This window comes from Prinia subflava, chromosome Z, assembly GCF_021018805.1.
Source record: "Prinia subflava isolate CZ2003 ecotype Zambia chromosome Z, Cam_Psub_1.2, whole genome shotgun sequence".
Classification (NCBI taxonomy): Eukaryota; Metazoa; Chordata; class Aves; order Passeriformes; family Cisticolidae; genus Prinia; species Prinia subflava.
This window is the reverse complement of record NC_086283.1, coordinates 75,067,643-75,092,306: the sequence shown is the minus strand read 5'-3', so window position 1 is coordinate 75,092,306 and position 24,664 is coordinate 75,067,643. Positions and strand designations below refer to the sequence as shown.

Sequence of the window (24,664 nt, the reverse complement as noted above, 5' to 3'; positions counted from 1 at the left end):
GATAGCAGGAACTATCACCAACTATCATAGTTTAGTATTGCTAATCACCTTGCTAATCACCAGTAATACTATGGCTGAATTATATGTGTTGTGGTTTAAGCCCAGCTGCCATCTAAGCACCACATCGCTGCTCGCTCACTCCCCCACACACCAGACTGGGGAGACAATTGGAATATTCTTGTACCACTCACTGTCAGGGTGGCACAAGATGTGGGAAAGGCCTTGATGCTATGCAAGCACTGTTCAGCAATAACAAAAATATCTCTATACTATCAATGTAATATTCAGTACAAATACAAAACACAGCTCCATACTCACTACTGTGAAGAAAATCAGCTCTCCCCCAGCCAAAATCTGCACAGTATGACACAATAAGATTTATATCAACTGATAATCATTCATTTAAAGTCATCATTGTATCATCAAGTGTTTCTGCTTTTCTGTTGGAAAAAAGAGCACTTGGTCTTACCCCTTAGGAAACAAAATATTTAACCTAATTATGAATTGTATATGGTAAAGTAATACTAGAAAAAAAAGCATTATATTTGCAGTGAAGTAAAAATGCCCAGGTGCTTTAGGGGAATTCAAGATCTCTGACCACTATTAGTGGTGACAATAAGATGTTTTTGAGGAATAGGCTGCATTACATCATCCAGTTAAAACATTTTTTGACTATTAATCCATTTTAGACTTCAGCATGAATATGTGATGTATTTGCAGCCAGACATGTAACAGAAGTTACAAGAAATGGACTTTATTCATATAAGAGTGTTTAAAAAACATGTGCATACTAACAGACTTGCAAAGTAAATACCTTTCCTTGGTATTTGTCAGTCTGTCTATGTGTTATGCATGAGTGTGCCATCTCTTGAACAATGCTGTCAATAGAAGTGCGATTTCCCTGTCATGGCTAGCAGGTTCAAATCCTTTTCTTTTAGTGTCTCTCACAGTGAGATGTATTTTGAACTGTAGTTGAGTTGAAAGTTTCCATGTGGAAGAATACTAAGGATGCTTTATTCACTTTTGTCTTGATTACCTCTTAAGTTGAAATGTATCTTGCATGCCAAAAAGCTGAAAAAAAATTAGATTACACCAGAGTTCACACCAAGGAGTTCTTTTATGCACCTGTGCAGAGTCGTGTTCATGCACTTACTGTCACTGAACTGTGAGGAAGTGTCAGTGACTTGATCTGAGTTACAGCAGACACAGAAGTCAAGGTAGATTCCCAGCTCCATTTCTTGTGCTGTGTAAAGAAAATGCTCCTTATAGACATATATTATGTTTCATATCACTGCATTGGCTGACCTTTATCTTTCAAATTGCCAGTCTTGGGCTGTTGGTAGCTGCTCTTAGAGCAAGGCCAAGTTATCACAATGAAGGCTTGACTGCATAATGGTGCATATCGTAGAGTGTTGTTGGTTGGCAGCATTGCATAAGTGACTATTCATCAAAACTTGCTTTACAAGAACTGAGAGCATTCTCATGCTCTTTCAGAAAAATGCCAATATGTAAGATTATGAGTGAAACATAATGTTCATAGCGTTTCTTGAAACATTATATACTGGTCTTATAAAGTAGATGCTTGTTTTTTGGTGGGGTATGGGGGGCAATGTATCTTTCACTGTAGGAAGACATGTTTCCACCACAGTTTTTGCAGGTTTTCAGTACTTGGAATTAACACTGATTCACAGCTGAAGTAGAAAGTGTGCTTGCTTATGACAGTGGAGTTTCTGAGATCTTTCAGTCAGTATGAGCCCTACAAATTGTTCTCTGTTCTTATTTTGAGAATCCTCAGTTTAGGTGGATTTTGAATGGAGCCAGCTGGAGGCTGCAGTTGTTTTGTGTCCTTCTAACAGATACTTCTGATCAGAGAAACACAGAGCTCACATGAGGGCCCTGAACGTCTACTCTGAAATTGCATGCAACAATGTGAGTTAGTAAAGTAAATTTATTTTAGGCTGAACCACTGATTGCTCTTCAGCTAAATAGTAAGTAATGAAAGGAGTGATTTAAGAAAATAAAAGGAGTGAGAAGTACTGGATAAACAGAAAAAAAGAAATCTAAAAATCCCTTAAGTTTTCCATAGTGTTTTTGGACATAAATAGGACATCGGTATTATCAAATGAACAAGTGAAGAAAGGCTGTGAACTGTTCCAATGCCTTCTCTTAAACAGTTGGCAAGCTGGCTTTTCTGTTAATTTCCTTGCAGGTTTTGGTTAACCAGATTCTTAGTTTTTATTTATGATGCTTAACTTCTCTGACTTCATGGAAACAAGGAAGGTACCTCTGCTTGTACTACCAGAGAAGCTTATGTGGAAATCCTTCCTCTCACTGATGCTGTTGCACACACACACAAAAATAAAGCACACAAAGTGAAACCGCACATGTTCTACTGATGTAGAACAGTTACACAAAAGAATGCATGTTGTTCCTGGTGAGGAAATTGTTTAAGGCAGCATTGTCATGTTTTGTAATGGGGACATGTACTCTGTAACTTTTTTAACACCAATTTATTTTGGTATTTGATTATTTCAGTGTGGGTGGGTGAATGTTGATTACAAGGAGATGAACTAATATTTCTGAAGCCCTTGAAAGATGGTAATTTAGGCTCAAGGTTGCCTAGGAAGTTCCTGAGAAGAATTTATTAGCCTTACAGTAGTGATAATAGAGTATCAGACAAAGCTCGTAATCCTTAGGAATGTCTATTCTCTCTTCTCTTAGTTTTGTATCCTGTTAGTGAACCATTCCTTTAAATACTGGATTAGGCAGTCTCCCTCTGGAAAGGGGATGGATATTTTTCCTTGTTGTGGTGGAGAAGAGTGAGGGGTTGGTGGAGTATACCAGAGGATCGTATTAGAGAGCTTGTGTAGTTCATGCAGAGACAGAAGACTGCAGTAAGGATCATGGAGAAGGCAGTCACACGTCAAAGGACATAGAAGGACACTGAATTCAGAATTACCGACGTTAGAGATCAGAGGCAAATAAAGAGGAGTATTTGCTTCTAGTCAATATCTAACTGGAAGTGCTGTAAACATAATGTAAAGGAGAAAATATATTTATTAAAATAGTGTTAAATTTTTATGAGTTTGTGAAAGATAGAGTCTGGTACATATGCATATAACATATTGTCCCTGGCTTCGTTTGGAATGAGGTTCAAAAATAAAGACAAAACTCTTGATGCAACAAAAGTCTGTTAAAAGCCAGCTTTATTCTTGTCTCTTGTGTTCTTTTCAATTTCTTCGCTGAAAAAGCCTTTGTAAAGATCACACAAGAGGGAACTGAAATTATGGAGTTTATATGAAATTAAGATGTAAATATTGTTTCCATTAAAACCAGAACAAATATAGTTATGAGCTCAGCAGTCTGCTGTAGGCAGTGAAAAGCCAGAACACTGTATGAGAGAACTACAGTTATCAACTGAGAATTGGTTCCAGGAGTGTAAATACAGATTTTTGAATAAAGATGTGCATTACAGGCAAAGGCTTCAGCTATCATGGGAGAATTATTCAGTGGTGATAAGGAGTGGTCCAATCAAAGGATGTGAGTTTCAAAGTGGATAGTAGGTATGGAAGATAATACAAACCTTCACTATAAATTCTGTGTGCCTCTGTTTTCTTCATAAAGGAGAATCAAGCTCTGAATTTTCTGTGAGGTCATAACTATAATGAAAATACTTAAAATAATGAGTACTAGCTCCTGAAGGAAAATAATGTAGAAGGAAAAATGAAAAAAAAAATCTATAAGGATGAAGCTACCTTTAAGATGGCTCTTTAAAGGAAAATTTAAATAGATTGGAAGAGAACTAGAGAAATAACTTTCAGTGCTATGTGTTTTAAAGTTCTTTAAAATTGCAAGCAGTAGAAAAAATATGATTGGGCAGAAATTTTTAAGCAAAAACTTTGTTGCTTTCAACTTAAAAAGTAAGTAGTTCAAAAAATTATGAAAGTAATGCAGGCATTTTATATGTTTAGCTTCTCCTTGTGTTCAAGTTGTTTCTTCACTGCTGTTCACTGAAAAAGCTAAGTTTTTCACTAGAAATCTCTGCTGCTAAATATTGACAGCTATTTTGCAGTTGTTTCCTTTTGTACCCTTCTGTCCAGATTACTGGCAAATGTTTATTGAATTGATAAATTCAATTTCTTGAATTTCTTCTGAGAAACTATAAAAAATGGATTAAAAATCACATGCAGGATATATTTATTAATTTATTTTTATTATATTTGGCTTGCTAGTAGAGAAATATTTTAGTCGATATGTTATTCAACACTAATAAAAATGTTGCCAATTTTATAGTGGTTTTGTAGCAATGTGTCTTAGGAGACATTTATCTTAGGAGACCCATAAAGCCTCTGCTTTTTCATGAAGTGGAGAAAGCAGTCATGGGCTGAAGGAATGTGATGAATCAGCTTAATGTACTTAAATGTTTCTCTTTGTTGGAATTTGCATCTTCTGAAGTGAACAGTTTTCTCAAATACATCATTAGAAAAGGACTGTATGCTATAGACAGCTGTAGTGGTTTCACGTTTGCCAAATTCTGTTTGCTAAATTTAGTATAGTGGTCTAAATATTTTCTTGCTGTGAGATAGGATTATGAGGAAGAAGGCAAAACAGGCCCAACTTAAAGATAAAACAAATAGATTTATTAACACACCCTAAAAGAAGGAAAAAAAACGAGAATGAAAATGAAAGCTTTTAAAGCACTCCCCTGGCTCCTGCTAATAGTTCACTTTCTTACATACAACATAAAGAGAAAAAAATGGTAATTTTCAGTCAGTTTCACCATTTAGAAATAATTTTTTATCAGTTCTTTTAGGAAAGGAGTCTCTCTTAGAACTTCTGTGGAGGTTCTCCACTGACAACAGACAACAGTTCTCTTGTGGGTCTCAACTCACACAAGGCCCATGAGCCCTCCTTGGTGAAGTCTTTCTTAATAGCAGTTTTCTTTACACTACATATGGGCCATATCTTCTTCTTAGGGGTACTGTTTAAGGATGCTTCATCTAGTATAAAGCAAAGATTCTCTTCTTCTATTTCTAAAATAATTTTCATCTCAAAAACTAGAGATCTCCTTTTCCTTAGGAGCAAAAGGCTTCATATCACTTTCAACTACAGCTTTACATCCTCCCTAACAGCATTCATATGTTACAGGAAAAATTGTCCATTCTCCACATTTTACTAGAGACATCTAGCCAGTTTAGGCCACTCCTCCTCCTTTTTCTCAATAGTGTTTTCACTCTTTCTTCACTGACTTCAGTTTCATGCTGTGTCTCTTTATAGTTTAACCGCTTTGTCTGTTCTTACTCCGGGAAAGGCCAGTGCTCTGAAGTTCTATCTGCTGGCAAGAAAGTTAAAATTTCAGCACCAGGCCTGCAGTGGTCATGTAATCTCTGCCGGCGGCAGCCACTAGGATTTTCAAAAGCCCCGCAGGGATTGGGGAGGAGAGCTCAGGCTGAAGAAATTCCGAGCGGCCTGGCTAGTGAATGTCTTTTCTTTCCACCCCTCGGTCTCATCCAAGATAGCTCAGCTCGGAGATGCTGCCAGAGTCTGCAAGCTCTCCTTCTTCGCTGCCAGCTGCTCCCGGGCCCAGCCGTGGCCTGGCCCCTCTGCAGCAGCCCCCAGCATACGGCCGGCACTGCCAGGCTGAAATCTCCCCTCTCCCCTGCTGGCAGCCAGGGAGAAAAGGGGCTCAGCCAGCCGGGCCACTGCCCCCGTGGGCAGCGGCTCCTGGAGACCCGGCGGGCCCAGCCTGGCAACCCAGGGCGGACTATGAGGCCTAAGCTGGCCCTGCTGCTGCCCACCATGTTACCTGGTGGCTCACCAGAAGAGGAGAGACCAGCTTCCCAAAATCCTCCTGAATTTAAGCCGTGTTACCCAGAGGTGTACACCTGTATTTAATTGGCTAATCTGATTGTCAGTTTCTGATTGTTAGTTTTTACTAAACTGTTAGTTTTTACTATCCATGTTAAACCAACACAACTGTTTTTGTTACCTGAATTTTTAATTCAAAACTTTTCACATTTTCCGTTCCACGTTCACATAATTATTCTGATTGACACCTACATGCCTTCTCATGGATTATGAGAGATTTAATAGGTCCTGTCCATATGATCCAGCATGCATGTCTCTCTACATCTTAGATCTGATTGTTCCCCATTACTCCCTGCCTATAATGTTTGCCATTTTTTCCCCTCTGGAAAATGAGTGCCACTTTCCATGAGGACTTTGTGAGGTGCCATCCTGTGTGAGTAGAGTGATTTGTCTGGTGCTGTTGCCAGGATGCAATATGTTTCATCCATGAGGAATTTAGGGCAGTGTGCATAGAGGGAGAAGTGATAGAGTTTGGAGGAATTAAGGAGACAGTGGGAGAGTGAGACATAATGTTGTTGCTATCAATACAAATTGTAAACAGTAGAGCTACTTTCTGTTGTTATACCTGAGCTGATCAGCTCATGACATAGATGTCAAAGCACCTAATTGTGGGATCTTCCTGACACAACATTCTTTTACTCTTCCGCATCCATATTTGCACACAGACTTCTTGTAACATTGTTTGATCTTCTTTGTTAGCACACGTGATGGATTCATTGTTTTTTATCTCCATTCCATGACTACAAAATAGTCATTTGCTTTCTTTTAGAACTGCCTGAGACCACCTTAATTGAAGAGAAAGTTCAAGAGTCAGAGGCATGGGCTAGGCCTCTGGTCTACCTGTGGCAGACAAGACCACGCAATTTCAGTGCTGAAAAGGAATACAATGCCACTTGTGCGAAAAAGGAACCTCACTGTGCCATTTGCACTCTTCTCATGCCATACTATAAGGTAAGCAAGATTCTCCAGCTTCATCTCTGGATGAAATGTGAAATAGCTGCCTGGCTACTTTATTTCCAAGAAATTATAAAAAATATGAACTTAGGCATTTTGTTTGTAAGAGAGGTAAATACACTCATTGCCGTTAAAATTAGAACTGATACTGTGTTCACATGCATCTGTCCTTGGCTGCAGACACTGTATGCCTTCTACTACCCTTTACGCTGTGTTTGTGTTAGTGTGTGTCTATTTTCCCTTGAAATTACACGTTTTGGTGTGGTGAACCCAAGTAAGTTTGTATCCTCTAGCTATTTCCTTATATGCCCCTCTCCAAATACTTTTTATCACAGCCTCTTTTATGCTGTCTTCCTTCAGTGTTGAGGAAATAAGTGTTTTCATAGTACTTAGGCCTTCTCAAGAAAAATATTCCCTTGGAAACAATCTAATGTTTCTAATCGAACAGAGCACTGTTCGATACTGTCTTGTGGAATTACTGTGTCAAATGGCAAGTAAAAATGGTGTTGTGGTACTGTGTTGCTGATTCTGAAGGTGCTAAACTGTGATTTCCTCAGCATGGGAACCAGGAAAAAAGTCTTTATTGTACTGGACCCATTTAAATGGCTCAAGAGGTACAGGACCACTGAACACCACTGAAATAACACTGGTTTGCAGACTGAGTACTATTGTAGATGTCACAGTTATTTGAAACAATCAAGGTAGAATAACTGTGATAAATACCTAGAAGGAGTTAATTTTCTTATGAAACTGTTACTACAAAGGTTGGGAGGGGTGGAATAGTTTCATCACTGTCAAAAGGAAGTGTAAGACCCTCCTTTCTTTTACTTAAATATAGATTTTGTTTCTTTTCCAGCCAGACAATCAGGATGAAGAAAGTCCTACTTTCAGTGAAGCCAATTCAGCAAATTCAGAAACACTGATGGCAGAAAATAAGAAGACTAAACCTCTTATTCCGGAGATGTGTTTTATTTATAGTGAAGAAAACACTGAAAACTATCCATCAAATGCCTTTGTTGAAGAAGATGGAACAAGTCTTCTGATTTCATGTGCAAAGTGTTGCATACGGGTTCATGCAAGTAAATAATAATTGTTCTGTTGGCAGAAATGTAATTTTAAATTTTGCTTTATTGATAAATAATAGTTAGCTAGACCTCTAGCATGTCTTTAAAAGCACTTGAAGAACATTTCCATTTGTAATGCTACAATCACTGGCTAATTTTTTTTGGAAACTACATTACATTTTCTGTAACTTTTTTATGGTTGCTGTGAAAATATTGAACAGTCTTGTAAACTTATGATTCTTTTTTCTGTTCTAGTGATTTAATTACTCTTTTGCTTCTCTATTTTAAATCACTGTGCAATGCTAGTGTGTCCTTATTAAGAAGTTAGAATGAAATTCTCCTGGAGGACTTGTGAATATTGTTATTAAATTTGGGGATGCAGTATTTTCCTTCACTTAACATTCTTTTTATTGCAAGAGTAACTGATAAATACATGGATTTTTCTGCAGTATCTCCTAAAGACTGTAGAACTATAGTAGTTAAGTCTAAGAAGTCCATGAGATATGTGGAAAGATGGTATGTTTGCACACAATAAATGTCAGTACATTAAGTAAAACTTTTACTTTAGGGAGATTTAGTGATATGATATTGCAATCACAAAAATAAGAAATTCATTGTGATTTTGGTTTTTGGGTGCTTGGGGTTTTTGTTGTTTAGTTTGATTTGCTGGGGTTTTGTTTGTCTTATGGGGATTTTTGTGGGTTCTTCTTTTTATTTAAGTTTTGGGAAGATATATTTCATAGACTATGAAATTAGTAGTAAGCTTAGATTAAAAGTCTCCTTTGTCACAGGACATACATGTGTTTTACTAACGTTTATGAATAATTGAATCATATGACATCATTGATAAAAAGACCGAATATAATAATCAATCCAGCTCTCTTATTCTAGGTTGCTATGGTGTTCCTTCTCATGAAGTCCATAATGAGTGGTTGTGTTCTCGATGTAGGAAAAAAGCCTGGACAGCTGTAAGTTGTTTAGCCATCTAACCCACTAGAGATTAAGGGAGAAAAAAAAGGTAGCATGTGCACTATTTCATGTGGTATGCAGCCTGCATATTTTTTCTGATCATACTTTCTGAGGAAAAACTATTTGTAAAATATGAGTAGATTTCAATGCAAAATGTAATGGCATTTTGATAGACAAACCTGAAGTAGTGTCACAGACTCATGAGAAGGATTGGCTAGCAGGATATAGTTTTGTGAAAAACATTGTTCAAGTAAACAACTGAAAAATTAAAATGCATGTAAAACAGAGAAAAAGTGGGATTTATCCTAAAGAGGTATACTCCAGTTTTCCTCTTTCATTGGTTACCAGAATACCTTATGTTCAGATCACAAACTGAACATGTCATCAGTTCTATAGAATCTGAAACATCACATGAGGATACTTAAGCTTTGTACTAGAAGCAAAGCCTGAAAATAACCCATGGAACAATCTTCCTGCTCTATTCAGCTTTGGTAAGAGTCCAGCTGAAGAGCTGCATGTAGCAATAGACATACAATGTTCAAAAAACCATGATGGAAGATACAAGAGTTGTAACTGAAATTGCAGTGAACTAAAATTCTTTTAATCATTCCTAATAGATGTCAATCATTCTATAAGGGAGGATTGAAAAGATTTAAGTTTCTTAGTATAGTGAGAGGAAGGTAGAAAAAAAAAGTCACAATCTGTAATGTAAAATTATATGTGTATAATTAAGAATAACACAAGGAATTGCCTGGAATTTTTTCCTCTTGTGTCTAATCAGATTGTCTCCAGCAATAACTTGTACCTACTACCCCTTGTATTTCCCATGTGACTCCTTGTGCAAAAAGGAATCTCTGTCTTGTCTTTTAGGGACAAGATGACTTGTAGAGTCTTTAAGCTGCATCAGGAGAAGTTAATATTTGTACCAGAAAATTCTATTAATTTTTATTTCTAAAAGTAGTGAACGACAGGGCTAGGCTATATGGAGATTTTATAGAAGCTGCTCCTTTAAGATTTTTAAAAACATGTTATGGAAACATTTTTCAGGAATAGTTGAAGAAGACTTGATTGTGCCTTGAGGCAGAATGATAAAATAGACACTGAATTTCGTTCTTCCTATAGTTCCCTTTTGCATGTTTGGACAGTATTATTCATTGCAAGCAATATGGCTGTAGTTCTCTTTGGAAAACTTTATTAGTTTGGTATCCAACTTAAATATGCTAGTATATTTTTGCTTGTGTGGAACCTCAGTCCTGACATCAGCACAATAATAATTGCTGATGCAATTATTTCATCCTATTTGTCATCTTAGAATAATGCTTCTGTCCCTTTGGACATCCCCGAGTTTGGATGATAACTTTAGATAATCCTAACAGCTTTCACTTCAAAACAGTACAATACTTCTATCTGATCCTAGAATTATATTTAAGATAATATGATTCCATTATAACCAATCTTCTGTACATTAAAAATGACAAATCTAATAAATATACTGCTATCCCAAAGTGCTACTTTCCCTTTTAAAAATCAGTAATTCAACTTAGTCATAGCAACCTGCAGCCTAAAGATTTTTGCTTCCTTTCAATTAAATGCATATGTTTCTTTTCTGAATAAATTTCAAAATTTTCATAATTTTTTTCATATCATCAGAGAATACCAGGTTGGAAGGGGACCTCAAGAATCATCTGGTCCCACCTTTCTTGGCAAAAGCACAGTCTAGACAAGATGGCCTAATACCCTGTTCTGATAAATGTAAAGTGTCCAACACAGGGAAACTCACCAGTTCTCTCAGGAGATTACTGCAGTAGGTCTCGGTGTGAATTTTTTTCATCTTGTGTCTAGTCAGATTGTCTCCAGGAATAGCTTGTATCCATTACCCCTCATATTTTCTGTGTGACTCCTTGTAAGAAAGGGAATCTCTATCTTCTTCGTACCCACCCTATAAATACTGTAACGAGATGATAAAGTCTACCCTAAGCCTTCTTTACTCATTGCTGAACAAACTCAATTTTCTCAGCTTTTCCACATATAGCAGGCTTCCCAGTTCCTTGGTTATCCATATGGCCCTTCTCTGGACCTCTCTGGCCCACCCACATCTTTTTTTGACCAAAACTGAACACAGAATATGTTTCCAATACCTGTTGTTTTACATATAATATTTTAATTATATCTTAACCTGCTTTGTAGTACCGTAAGTCTCTCTGGAGAGGGAGATGAAATTAAAGAAAATTCCGTATTTGCACGACCTCTTTTGGTTTTTTACCATAAGGAATATGGTGTGAGTGTATTCTACATTCCAACTGACACAGTTGAGGCTTCAAGTTTCTACATGAATTAAATAAAAAAATCACATTCATGCAAATTTTTGTTCTGGATAATCATTCCTGAAAAAAATGCAACTGTTGCAGAAGATCTGAAACAGATCAGTGGGATTTATATATTAACTGTCTTCCAAAATTTACTTTTTTTTATATCAGAAAAGTGCACAAGATGGGAAGAGTTAGTTATTAGGAAATACTGATTCCCTGAAAATCCAGCTTTCTTGATGTTTGAAATTGTTTTCCCTAAACTTAATATTGATTCTTCGAAGAAGGAGATTTAGCTGAAGATGATCTGTCTGAGAAATTCCCTTCTGGCTATGGCATTAACTCCTGAAGAGAAGGTTGCTTGGAAAACAAGGAGAAAGTTTCATGTAATGAAGATTATAATGAAAGTTCTGAAACGTTGGTACCACCCTGTTTCAGAGTTCATTTCTTAGGAGGCAAAACTCCTTCTCATTCCTCTGCTTACACAAAATTGTTTTAAATTCTGTTAAACTATGCTTTCTTAAAATCACAGCAGTTATGTTAACTTCATGGAAAATTTGGTCTCTATTAAGCTTCTATATGTCAATATGACTTTGCAAAGCAATGAAGCATGAGAGCACTGTAGGAATGAGAGTTGTCTTAATAGCTAAATCAAACTTTATTATGTGTGGATCCCAACTATGAACATCATTAAAATATGGAAATATAAAAATGTCTGTGTGGATTTAGATTGACAGAACCAGACTTTTTCTTGATGGCTATTCCATTTTATATTATCAGAGGAAACTGATTTTGGGATTCAGAAGCATACTGTTTTCTTGCAGTTTCAGCATCTTTAAGTAGCTGAACTAGTATGCTTTACACTTTACAATACTTTATGATAAATTTTCATCCTCTAGGATATACCTGCATTCATGATACATAATATATCTTTATATTCTACTAGCCAGTAGGTCCTTTTTGATAACAGTTATTGACAAAAGAGAAGAGTGATACAGAATGGTCTATGCTAATGGACAAAAATAGCCATAAATCAATCCCCGAAAAAAATTTAAAAATAAAATAATATTAAATAAGTCATCTGCATGGATCCTGAAAGTGTAACTGTATTCATATGAAGTGCCTTGATTGAGAACAAACGCCTCATTAATCTTAAATGCTTCAGCTAGAAAAAGTTAGTGAAGTCAGGAAGAATAATGACTGGCATTATAGTGAATGCAACGTACTGTACAGTGAGTAAAGATGTGGTCACCTAATAGCTGTAATACATAAACATGGAGTGCCTTTGTTATTTATAGGACAAAGGGTTTGGGAGAGGAAAGAGATAGAAAGAACAAGAAGTCAGGAAACAGATAAATACACTTCAGTGGCTCACTTTGTGATCAGGTAGATCATGATCATAAGGCTACAAAGGGAGATGACTTTTTACAAGTGATGCTTGCATTGTTCTCCACAGCACTACGGAAACTGTTAAGTACCTAATCTGATCAGCTGGTACTGATTTTGAGAACAGATCCTATGTTTAAATAGCTTAGCAGAAATTCTTTTTCTATAGATGAGCTTTTTCATGCTTTGTATATTACTTATCAAAAATCAATCTTGGGATAGTTATTTGCATTTTATGGTTAGAGTAGCCCTTTATGTAATTTGAAGGATTTGAAATTTCTTTTTCCCAAAGGCATCAGAAAAGTGGCATATAAGAACTTTTCCACATTCCTGCTCAGAAGCTGCCCGATTTCACTCTACTGAAAATAATGATTTTGATTGGTTTTTTTTGTAGCGGAGCCCTTGTCCCTGATACAGTGTCATTATTTCCATTATAAACTGCTGTTTACAGAGCCTGTTACCTGCCAAAATTAACTCAATACGTGTGAGTTTGTTATAAAGTGTCTTAATTTTCAGACTGATTATACTACCAAGCTTTAAATGCATTTGAATATTGTTCATTAAAGAAACTATTGGACAGAGAAATCTGGCTATAATAGTAAAATTAAAACCCAGAATATTTCTGTCGGTGTTTTTTGTTTTCAGAAAAATAAGACCTGATGGTTATTTTAAAAATATTTTTTAAATTTTTTTTTTAAATCTGGATATTTGCAAACTTTCTCTGCAAAAAAGTTGACTTACTGGGAGAATTTTAAATGCTGATGGTAACCATGTATGGACTCAAGATGTAGGCAGCATTATATTTCTTTCTGATTTTGATATTATACCAGTATCAGGATATTTATTGCTTGCAAAACTCAGTCTTTGAAACAACATATTTTAATACGTTTGTTAATATGGAATTTCTCTGATGCTGTCACAGAAACCAAACTGAAGACCACTAAACTCAGAAAAAATGTTTTTAAAATAAGTGCCATAAGGCTCAATCTCAAAGCTCATTTTGACCTTTCATTCCCTTCATTGGAGTTTGTCAAATCAACCTTTGCCACTGATACCCACGTCAAAAGGCTTGACAGCTTTGCTAACCTCCAGCTGTGTGGATATTCTCAAATTACAAGGAAGGGATTCCTTGCAGGGTGAATTATGTTTTCAATCAGATGTAGTTTTGAATCTGGCCCTGCTTGGAGATGGAATTGGACCAGAGGAGCTCCCTCAATCTCAGCAAATCTTAATTTATCCTTGAAGACCATGTCTGATCTCTAGAGGTACTGCTGCAAAGTCATTGAGAGGGAAAACATGCTAAAAATAACCAGTAGCAGGATATTCTGACCTGCCCAGCTGATGTTATACTGCTTTCTTAAATGTGCAAATTTTCTTCTGAAGATACTCAGGTTTAAAACTAATACTTGCTGTCTATAATAATGGGAATAAGCCTACATTTTTTTAATATAATTTATAAATATATATTAGATACACCAGCATTCCTGTTTTGTTTGCAAAGCATTTAGTCTCAGTGTTTGTAGAATCATAGAAAGGTTGGAAGAGACCCTAAAGGTAATTTATCCAACGTGGACGTGGTCTTTCACTAGGCCAGGTTGCTCAGGGCCACATTCAGTCTAGCCTTGAACATTTCCAGGAATGTCTGGAATTTCTAGGAATGTCTACAACTTCTCTGAGCAACCTGTTCCAGTGTCCCACCACCCTCATAATGAAGGATTTCTTTCTTATATAACCTAGACCTACTCTTTCTCAGTTTGAAGCCTTGTCTTATCATCTTTCTTGTAGCCCCTTTAGGTACTGGGAGGTGCTATAAGGTCTCTCTGAAGCTTTCTGTTCCCCAGCTGTCTCAGCCTGTCTCCACAGGAGAAGTGCTCCATCCTCCTGATTTTTTCCTTGGTCTTCTGTGGACCCACTTCAGCAAGTCTTTAGTGGGGTCCCAGAGCTGGATGCAGAACTCTAGGTGGGGACTCTTAGAGGGCCAGAATCACCCACATTTACCTGCTGGCCACACTTTCTGTGATGCAAGCCAGGCTGTGGTTGGCTTTCTAGGTAGAGAGACAACTCACACTGAGCTTCCTGCCAAACAACCCCAACTCTTTCCCACCAGGGCTGGTCTTAATCAATTCTCCACCCAGCCTGTATTTGTGCTTGGAATTGCCCCAGGTGTTTTCCTCTGTGTAAAAGTGATTTTTGCAGTCTCTCTATGTTTTGCAGGAAGAATGATCAGTTTTGTATTTTCGATGGCTTATTTAATGTTTTTGGAAAGCTAATGTCATTCCTTTTGAGCCTTCTTTGAAGGGAAAAGTGTGATCTTTCTTGTTCAAGTGCTTGGGAACAATTGCTCTTTTTACTATAACGATTTTCTAGATCTGAGTGACCAATAACCACTATGGCAGAAAATACTTCAAATTCAGGGATCTAATAGTCTCCATTTTATACTTTTTGGATGTGTTTTACTTCATATATACATTTTAGGGGAGAAAGGATACATAGTGCCCACCCATGTCAAGTGTGAGAGTTATTTTGACTCCAGTTAACCTGAATTGAGTATTTTGATTTTCATTTCCATGTAGCCTCAGTTCTCATTCCTTCTTCAGCTGTGGAATTCTCTCCATATTTCCATTTTCCATCTTACCTCTCTTTCCTGTCGTTTTGAAGTCTTCTTATCCCTGCCAGCTCTGTCCTGCTTTTTGCAGTCTTGGAGATCACTGCTAATAATGCTGTCGACAGTGTAGTGAAACTCTACTTGCTCTTTATGTTGTTGCTTTGCCATTGGCATGATATGGGAGCTGCAACTGCAAGGAAATATTTGGCTATCACTAGATCAAGGGCAGGGCAGATTGAATGATTGCAGGATTAGGTTACTGAAATGTGGAAATTAAGTAGCTGAGATTTGTAAATTTTAAATTCCCAAAGGTGGATGTCTTGAACAGACTTGGATGCACCTGAAGGAGTACAATGTTCATCCATAAAATAGGCGTGGACACCTTCTATTTTCAAGAACTTTAAGCTTGCAGCCAAAGATCTTTCTACATGTTAAATAAATATTGGCCTGTAGTGGGTATCTCTTTCATGGAATTACTCAGCCTCCATAATCAGTGTGAACTTTAATCACTTACAGTACAAATGAAGATTGTGAGTTATAGCAGTAGCATCTAGCAACTCTGTTAAGAATGGTGCTCCTTCTCAGGAAACTAAACCTGAATCTTTTACTAGATAAACATCAATTTCTCTGCAGTTTATTATTTTTTGCAAATGTTTGGTCATTAGAAAAAGGAAGTTTGTCTCTGAAGGTAATAGCTCAAAGTGGATATAGTAGTAGACTTTGAATTGAAATTCAATATTTTCATTCAAAATTTGAATTTTGAATTCAAAATTTGAATTGAAATTCAATAATTTCAAAAGCTATTTTCCAAGTGAAAAATATTACCTTGGTGTAGAAAGATTAACATATTCATTAGTGAACCATCGCTGAAGACAACATTTTCAAAGAAACATCAACCAATTTCTCTTTTCCAGCTTATTTATATTTGTAGACACAAATATATATAAGCTGGGAAAATGAGGTAGCTAAAAGGTAGGAATGCCATATCCAAATGCACATCTGTATTAATACTACTAGGAGTGTGACCTTGGGCATTACAATGCAATTGAGAGAAAAGATTGAAGACTAAGGATATGTATTTTCAGTTCAAAGGTTTCTGTCTAAAAAGCAACCAGAAGGGTTGAAGAAAACAAAATATGTTTAACAGCCATATCCCTACAATTTGTATCTATTTGACTTAGCTGTGGCAGGGTTGAACATTAGATGCCTATTTTAATTAGTTGCTTTTAAAGGAGACTAGTAAATTGACTTTATTGTGACATCTTAGGAGCAGTTGACTCTTGGAACTGTTTTGACCTCTTATTAGAAATATTTTAGGGGAAAAAAAAAATCAAACCCAAAACCTTTCCTAACCACTTTTCTTAGGTTTTTAGATACAAGTCAAAGTCAATTGACAGAAAAATAGCTGATGAAAAAAGAGTGGAATTACATTATTTACAGAATAGGTAGTGTTCTACTTGGTGCTTAAAACGTTATCAAGGAATAGTGACTTTAAATTGTTGGAGGTTTTAGATTAGATGTAAGGAAGATATTTTTTACCTTGAGGCTGATCAGGAAAGTGGTGGATGCCTCATCCCTGGAAGTATTCAAAGCCAGGTTGGATGGGCCTCTGAGCAACCTGGTCTAGGAAGGTGTCCCTGCTCATGCCAGGGGAGCTGGACTAGATGATCTTTAATCTTCTTTCTAATGCAATGCTTCAAATCACTAGCCAAAATGTATTGAAATTACCTGAAAATATCACTTCAGGTAAAATCACTGCTAAATAAAGCTGTGACAATAAAATTACCACAATAACTTATTAAATGAATGATTATAATATATTAGTAAACTTGCGGGGTTTTTTTGTTTTTAGGATCACAGAGTGAGAAAGTCAACTGTATATGTAATATATATTTCAATGTGTGCTTAGTGCCAAGCATTTGGATTTTCATTAATACCTAGGTATTGTTTCTGCATATGAAGGTTTAAAACTGCAGGTTATGTAGAACAGTAAGATGTGCCATAAGAATTAAACTGAAGTCTGTTCTAGCCTGTTATTCTCTCTTTCACAGCAAGAAATTAATGCCTGATGAAGAATATGTGTTTTAAGCAAGCATTCCTAATGCTTTCCCAATCTCTTACAATGTGGAAATAAAAAATTGTCTTAGCCAAAGGCAGTATCTTTTTATTTCAAAAAGTAGCAAAAAGTAACCATTATTGGATTTCTTTTTCATGAACTTGGGCAGCTTCTTTCTCACCTAGTGTAAAATTTTAGGACCCACATCTGGCAATGTGGATTAGACACATACTGTGTGAAGAATATTTCTGATTTTTTGTTTGTTTCTTTGTTTTGAATCTGCTGCTAGTATTCTTCGATAGCAACTACCTTCTTACTACCTTCTACCTTCTTGAAGTATCTAGATAAGCCCTTTTCCAAGTCTCATTATTTCAGTTGCATCTGTCAAGCATTACATAATCTTTTTACTGGCTTGACCAGCCACAGCCTGCATAGTTATCCTTTTTGCAGAAGCTGTTGCAGGAGATGCTAGCTGAAGACAAGCTTTTGGCTTATTTTTAGTGAGGCCTGTGAAGTAAGCGCAGTCAGAAATGAACAAGATCTTAATAAATTACTGAGATAACCTGGAAAAAAAGAGATAATTAGAGAAAAGTGCCAGATACTGAAGCTAGAATACAGACAAAGGATTGTGGAGCAGTGATGTCAGCTGCTGCTGTAGAAAAGATCCTGAAGATTATTGTCCATGTGCTACATAAGTCATGGCTGTGTAAGCACATCTCCCCCAATGTGGGATAAAAATGAAACATATTTTGCCTGACATTACTGAAGATCAATTGCCATTGCTTTTCAGAAGGGAGAACATGGCCACAGATGAAGTCAGTTAGGTGGAAAAATTGTGGTTGTTTAACTAAGAGTCTATAGATGGAAATGTGAAAAAAATAAAGGGGTGGTCTGGGGTTTTTTATGTTTATCATGCATAAAATAAAAAGGAAAAGGCTTAAGCAGGGAATCTACTTGTTATTTTTAATGAAAAGATCTCTAATGGCATGGATGCCAAAGAACTGGAAAAGATTATTAGGTTGCTTATGGAAACTACATTTTAAGAGGAAATTTTTGAAAATGTGTAAGGCACAATTCATTAAGAGTAATATATATTGTATTTTACCCTGTCTTTCACTGACATAAGCATGAATTTCATTTTAACTGGATAAATGTAATTCTTTGGAGATGCTATTGTAATTTACAGGACCTTAGTAAAGGAGAAGTAACAGTTTACACAAGAAAGAAGATTGTGTGGTGCATGGTCATAGTTTTCAATAAATATAACTGTTAGAGGACTTAATATATAGCCCTCTGCTATGGCTTGGCTGATTTCTACTGCCTTGCTGTGTCAGACAGCTTCCTGTCTTCTATAGAGATAGCTATTGCTGATGAAGTATGGGAATATGGAAGTGTGAAAACTGCTTGTTGTGTTACTGTGAATATGACTGAGTTTTGTCAGACACTAAAAAAATACTCAGAGATAAGCAAACATATTCATTTTAAAATATAAATGAGTATGAACAGGCTTAGGTTTTGTGTAATATTTATCCATGCAACAATAATTATTATACAGCTATGCCTGAGTAGCAACATACCCTTCCAAAAAAGGTGATCCATCTTTTGGATGTATGTACCAAAGGAAGCATGGTTAATTCACGCTGACTTGAGGTTTTTCCAGCAATTTCTTGAAGTGATTGAAGCAGAGAAGTGAGATTAGGGTTGCTGGTTGCAAAGATATTTCCTTGAAAGCAAGGGGAAACATTTAGTCCAGAAACAGTGAATATGATATGTATTGTTATGAAAAAAACACATCATTTCCATAAAGAAGCTGAAAGATTAAATGAATGTTACTGTATAAACCTTGTGAATTATATGGAGATATCTTACTTTATGCAGATACTGGAAGAGAGAAAGCCTTCTTGTAATTCTAGAATGTTACGGAGATTTTTTAAGGAGATGAGCAATTTAAAATGGTCTAAGATTTAATTTAGATAACTATAAAATAATGTGCTCATGAAATTATTATTTAATGCAAATACAAATGACAAAATTACTTGTTTAAAGGATTTACGAAGTAATAATGAATGCAAGACTGGATACCTTCTAAGGTGGTGCTTTATAATGAAATTTATTCTTCTGATTTTTATATACAGGCTGCCAGGAGGCATGCAGGGATGCACAGACGTGCTCTTTCTCTATGAGAACGCAGAACCACAGAATCAGAGAAGAGTTTGTGTTGGAGGGGACCTTTAAAGGTTTTCCAGTCCAAATTCCCTGCCATGAGCAGGGACATTCTCAATTAGACCAGTTTGCTCAGAGCCCCATATGACCTGATCTTGAATATTTCCAGGGATGGGGAATTCTCTGCCTCTCTGGGCGATCTGGGCCAGCATTTCATTACCCTTATTGTCAAAAACTTTTTCCTTATGTCTCATCTATATTTAAAACCACTTCTCCTAAAATGTTTTTCCCCATCTTCTTTGTAAGTCCCCTTTAAGTATTGAAAGGCCACAATAAGGTCTCCCCAAAGCCTTCTCTACTGTTCTCCACATTGAACACCTCTCTCAGCCTGTCTTTATGGGAGAGGTGCTTTTGGAGCGCTGGACTACCTCAGCAGGTCCATGTGCTTCATGGATAATAACATGGGTAATAATTACTAGTTCGCATGTTATTTCATTGTCACCCATGGCACATACACATTTATTAGGAATATTAGTCTTTGTAAGTGTCAGGTCCTCTGAGTTTTCATTAATTGTAGTATATTGTAACAGAAGTTAAACTAATAGGCATGTTGCCTGGATATAGGACAGCTGACAGAATGAAAGGACACAGTCTTAAGCTGCACCAAGGGAAATATATGTTGGATATTTGGAAAAAGTTTTTTACATAAAGGGTGATAAAATACTGGAATGGTCTGCCTGGGGAGTCACCATCCCTGGACGTGTTTCAAAAAAACCTGGATGTGGCACTCGGGGCCATGGTTTAGTTGAGGTGTTAGGGCATGGGTTGGACTCAATCATCTTGGACGTCTCTTCCAATCTAGTGATTCTGTGATCCTATAATATATTGCAATGCAAGCATAATTAACAAAAGAGTTTTAATGGGCTTTAAATCTGTGTTCCTACCCACACAGGTTTGTTATGAACACTGATGAAATTTACTAGTTCTTAGGGATCTAATTGCTCATAGCCTGTGTCCAGCAGACAGTGAACAAGTACCTACCACCGCTGCTCACCATAGATACGTATAGATGCTTTTTTAAAGGACATAATGTTTGTTTCCTATAGATCCTTCATAAGGGTAATCTTTCTACAGCTTGCAATGATGATATTTAGAGCCACTTTCTATTTTGTTTGGGCTGCTCTCCTCCCTTTAATTTTTACTCTTTTTATATTTTTTTCTTTTTTTTTCTCGCTATTTTTAACCTAATGTCAAAACTCTGTAGTTAGTAGGTAAAGATATGACTTCTGTCTCTTCCTGTGCTATTTTAGCTGAATTTATTTGTAAAATGTATTTTTAAAATTTCTTTAGGGCATTGGATTCTCACTCTAGTTGCATTAGTAAGTTACACAGCAGATGATCTAATGAAAGTTTTCTGTAAAAGTGAAAAATACCCATTAGAAGCAGAACAATGTCATCATTTTTCAAGTAACAAATTTTGACGTAAAGTGACCTAAGAATGTCAAAGCTCTTAAAATGGGAGCAAATGCACTTTTTATTTTGCAAAGCAGACTTAAAGGACTTCTGTGGCCAGTGTTAAGAAGGTATTCGGATTAAAAAGAATTTATGATGTGGAGAATGAAGGTTTTTCCCTCCAAACATTTCTGATGAGTTAGACTCCTGCTCTTTTCCCCAGACTGCAGATGTTATTCTATGTCTAAATTGTGAAAGTTCATGCTCTGCAGAACTTCTGTCTTGGTTTAAGACAGTGTAAAGAGGTGGACACTCTAAAATGAGTTATCTCCTCTTAGTTTCAGCCACTCCCATTCCACCCATAAGGCACGAATAGCAGTAGATATGAATGAAAAAATAACAGTTTATTAACAAGCAAAACAGCTACAAGCAAAAAAAACCCCAGTAAGTTATTTAGGTTTTTTTTAAGTTTTATACAAAATCACTAAATCTCATGAAGCCCTGGGAAACAAAGACAGACCCAAAGTATTGGAAATAGCATTTACAAGATGGTGCCTGCCAAGGTGCCCATGTGGCTTGAAAGACACAGGGAGAATGGCTCTCTACCCCACGATGGTGCATTCAGTTGACCTCCAGCATCTGAGAGACAAAAGGAAGGAAAGGTGGTGGATGGAAAGAATCTTCCTGGGAAAGCAGGAGCATTTGGAGCCACTCTAATGGTGGATAAGTGCCTGTGAGTGTGGCATCAGTACCAGCACCCACTGCCTCCTGCTTGCCTGCTGGGCTCTACTGGTGTTGGTGCTGATGTTCACCACACTGCACAAGTGTTAGGGGCGGTAGAAGAGCTGGTCTGTTGGATGTGGAGTAACCTGGTCCCTGGGATAGGTGTAGAGAGATCACTATGAAACAGTTTTTATTGCAAAAGGCTATTTTTCCAAGTATCTACTGTTGCAAGCACAGAAAAAAAAATCCAACAAACCATAAACTGTGGAAAGCAACCTCCTCAGAGGAGGAGCCTCTGCCTTCAGCAAAGGCTACCAACAGAGAGATCCCTGCTTCCTGCCTCCAGCTTTTAAGGAACCTTGGCAATGCCCTCCCTGCATTTCCAGTTTCCGGCTGTAGGGTCTTAAAGAGACAGGAACAAATTTAGGGCACAGTGACACGTGGAATACAGTAACATTTTTTGTTACTCTGACAACTGCAAATGATTTGGGGATGAGATTTGCAGGAAGTCCCACATGGCTCCTTTTTTAGGTGATTGTGGTATTTGCTTCTTCCACAATGGCTGTTCCATTTTAGGTATAATTTTCTATGCTGCTTGGGTTATTTATTTTGTTACTCTCATGTAGTCATGGAGAGTAACATGGAGACTAAATCCATTTTTACCATTTTTATCTTGCATCTCCAATTCGCATATATAAAATCAATATACTGGACCCAGGTTTTTTTAGTATCTTATTATGACAGTGACCAAGCTGTGTTTATAAAGATAGATAACACTGGTAACAATAGATGACATTGAGGGTGACAAAATCAGTCAAAGAAAGAGCTGAAGAAACATGTTTTCCCTGTGCTATTTGTAAGCAAGATTCTAAGGTGAATCAGACTGAAGATAATGCAGTACCATAACATAACCCTGTGGTTGTGCTAAGATAATCTTCAAAATCCCAGGTAATGTTATGGATCTCCATACAGTTTTGTGGTGTGTTTTTTATATATAACTGCTTGCCTCTCAGAACTGAGTGTGAAATAGAAACAAATTTTCCATGACTGTAGTGGTACTTTACTGAAAGCAGTATGGTTTTGAGCCTTTGGGTTCCCTGATTTAATTGTCAACATTTACTTTCAGAAAGGGAAATGTGATCTGGAACATATTAGGTCCTATCCTAAGGTTGTTGTGGATAGAATAATGAACTTCAATTCTGTTCTTTAAAACTCTGCAGTAATATTAAGCAGTTTAAAGTATGCCCCATAAAAGGATGTTCTGTTCTCCATGGTTTTGGTTGATAAGGCAAAATTTTTGTGCTTAAATAGCAAAGAAGATCCAATTGTCACAAGACAGGCATACTGTCAAATAATATCCTGACTCTATCTAATTAGGAACATTTGTTCCTTGTAGAGACCAGAAAAACAGGCAGGAAGAAATGTAGCTAATGTTCAAAACACTTCTTCACCAGCAGCTCTCAGGGGGGAAGAGGGAAAAAAAAAGAAATAAAGGGAAAGAATAGATTCAGAAATGGAGGAGACAGAAGAGAAGGACTGAAGGGTTGGAAAGAAGAAAAGAGTGTATCTGTTCAAAAGCTCAGTTTTGAGTAGAGATAGGAAAAGCCATGTTTTTTGGCATGTTATCTGAGGACTGCTGAACACCTTGCCAGGTGCCCTGAAAGAGTTGGAGTTGTTCTGAAGATCAAAGCAGTGAAGGTGTACTGCAGGAAAAACAAAAGGAAAAAAAATAATTTGAGCTAGATCAATAGCTTATGGGTCAGTTTCTCAGTAACTTCTATTAAACTAATTATGTGCCACAGTACTCCATTTTACCTTTGTAAAATGTATGGCAGTTTCCAGCCTTTCTATGGCAGTACTGATTAAAAGTGTTGTGCCTTTTTTTGTTTGGTTTTTTGGTGCTGATTTTGTTTGGGCTTTTTTAATTACATTTCAAATTGATTCTATCACTTCGTCTGTAAGTAATACTCAAATGCCTTTTTTCTTTAGGTTGTATGAGTTTCTCCTTTTGTTACTGTATCCTTTACTTTCCCTGTAAGGAAGTGCTATGTTTGTAAGTGACAGTTTGTAACCCAGTAATTAATTGCATTAGCAGTTTTCTTATCCTCAAGATCAGATGAATAGAACTGATTTGTAAACAATCATTAAAGATCACTTTTTTTATTTTTATTTTTAGGAATGTTGTCTCTGCAATTTGAGAGGTGGTGCATTAAAGGAAACTACTGACAAAAAGTAAGTAATATATTCTTCAGGACTTTATGTGCTTATTTTAAACTTTATTTCCAGTCCATTCCCATGTGCAAAAGCATTTGCAACCCTAATTACTTGACAGTGTCCCTTTAAGCTTAATCATTGCAGAATTAAAATTACTTCTATTGAAATGTGGCACTGGCATTTTGTTAAACAGTTAGATAGCAAAATGTACGTTTGTTTTAGTATTTGCATACACTTGCTTATTTGAAATTTTAATCTGCTGGCCTTTGTGCAAAGAAAGTAAATGAGAGCTCATTTATCATTGTTTGCATGGGCGAGTCTTATCAAACAGCAGTGTATTTTCTTCTTTGCTTCTGGAAAATTACAATACAATACTTTTGAACTTCTAAACCCAGTATTTTCAATGAAGTAATTTTAATCATATTGAAATTATTTTCAGTTCTGAAGTTGTTTTTTTTTTCAAATGCACTTCTATCACACACAGTCAAAAATAGTTTTGTTGCTGACATCATGCTATTATGGTATCTGAGTGACAGACAGAACACTACAGCAAGTAACCCTAACAGCTAAAGTGGAAAAAGTTGCAGCTTAATGTTTTTCCAAGCCCAATAGTAGAATATTCTTGATGCATTTTGAATAATTTAATAATTGATTCATTTGTATTATGAATATATGAATAATTTCATAATTAATTTGCAATATTGTGTAGAATTCTTTCTTTCATGCTTTGGAATGCAGTGGTAAGACATGATCTAGGTACAACATTCTTTTTCACTTACCAGGAAAGAATTTATTTATCAGTGGTTTGCAATTGATTTAATGACTCTTGTAAAAGTTAGGAGAAGGTTTTTTCTCTAACTCAGGCCATATCTTACCTTCAAAAAACATTATTATTGTAGCCATT

At 36.5% G+C, this 24,664-nt stretch overlaps 1 protein-coding gene across 7 annotated transcripts in view; it reads left to right on the top strand.

Annotated features, from left to right (window-relative positions):
• The window catches only part of KDM4C (lysine demethylase 4C), a 268,042-nt gene that overhangs the window by 161,178 nt on the left and 82,200 nt on the right, over positions 1-24,664 (top strand). For all 7 annotated transcript variants that reach the window (XR_010083425.1, XM_063422095.1, XM_063422094.1 and 4 more), the window contains exons 13-16: positions 6,638-6,819; positions 7,679-7,901; positions 8,778-8,854; positions 23,723-23,778. Coding sequence is in view for 6 of the 7 variants with exons in the window: in XM_063422095.1 (XP_063278165.1) it covers positions 6,638-6,819; positions 7,679-7,901; positions 8,778-8,854; positions 23,723-23,778 (538 nt within the window). In the remaining variant the exon portion in view is untranslated. The remainder of the gene's footprint in view (positions 1-6,637; positions 6,820-7,678; positions 7,902-8,777; positions 8,855-23,722; positions 23,779-24,664) is intronic.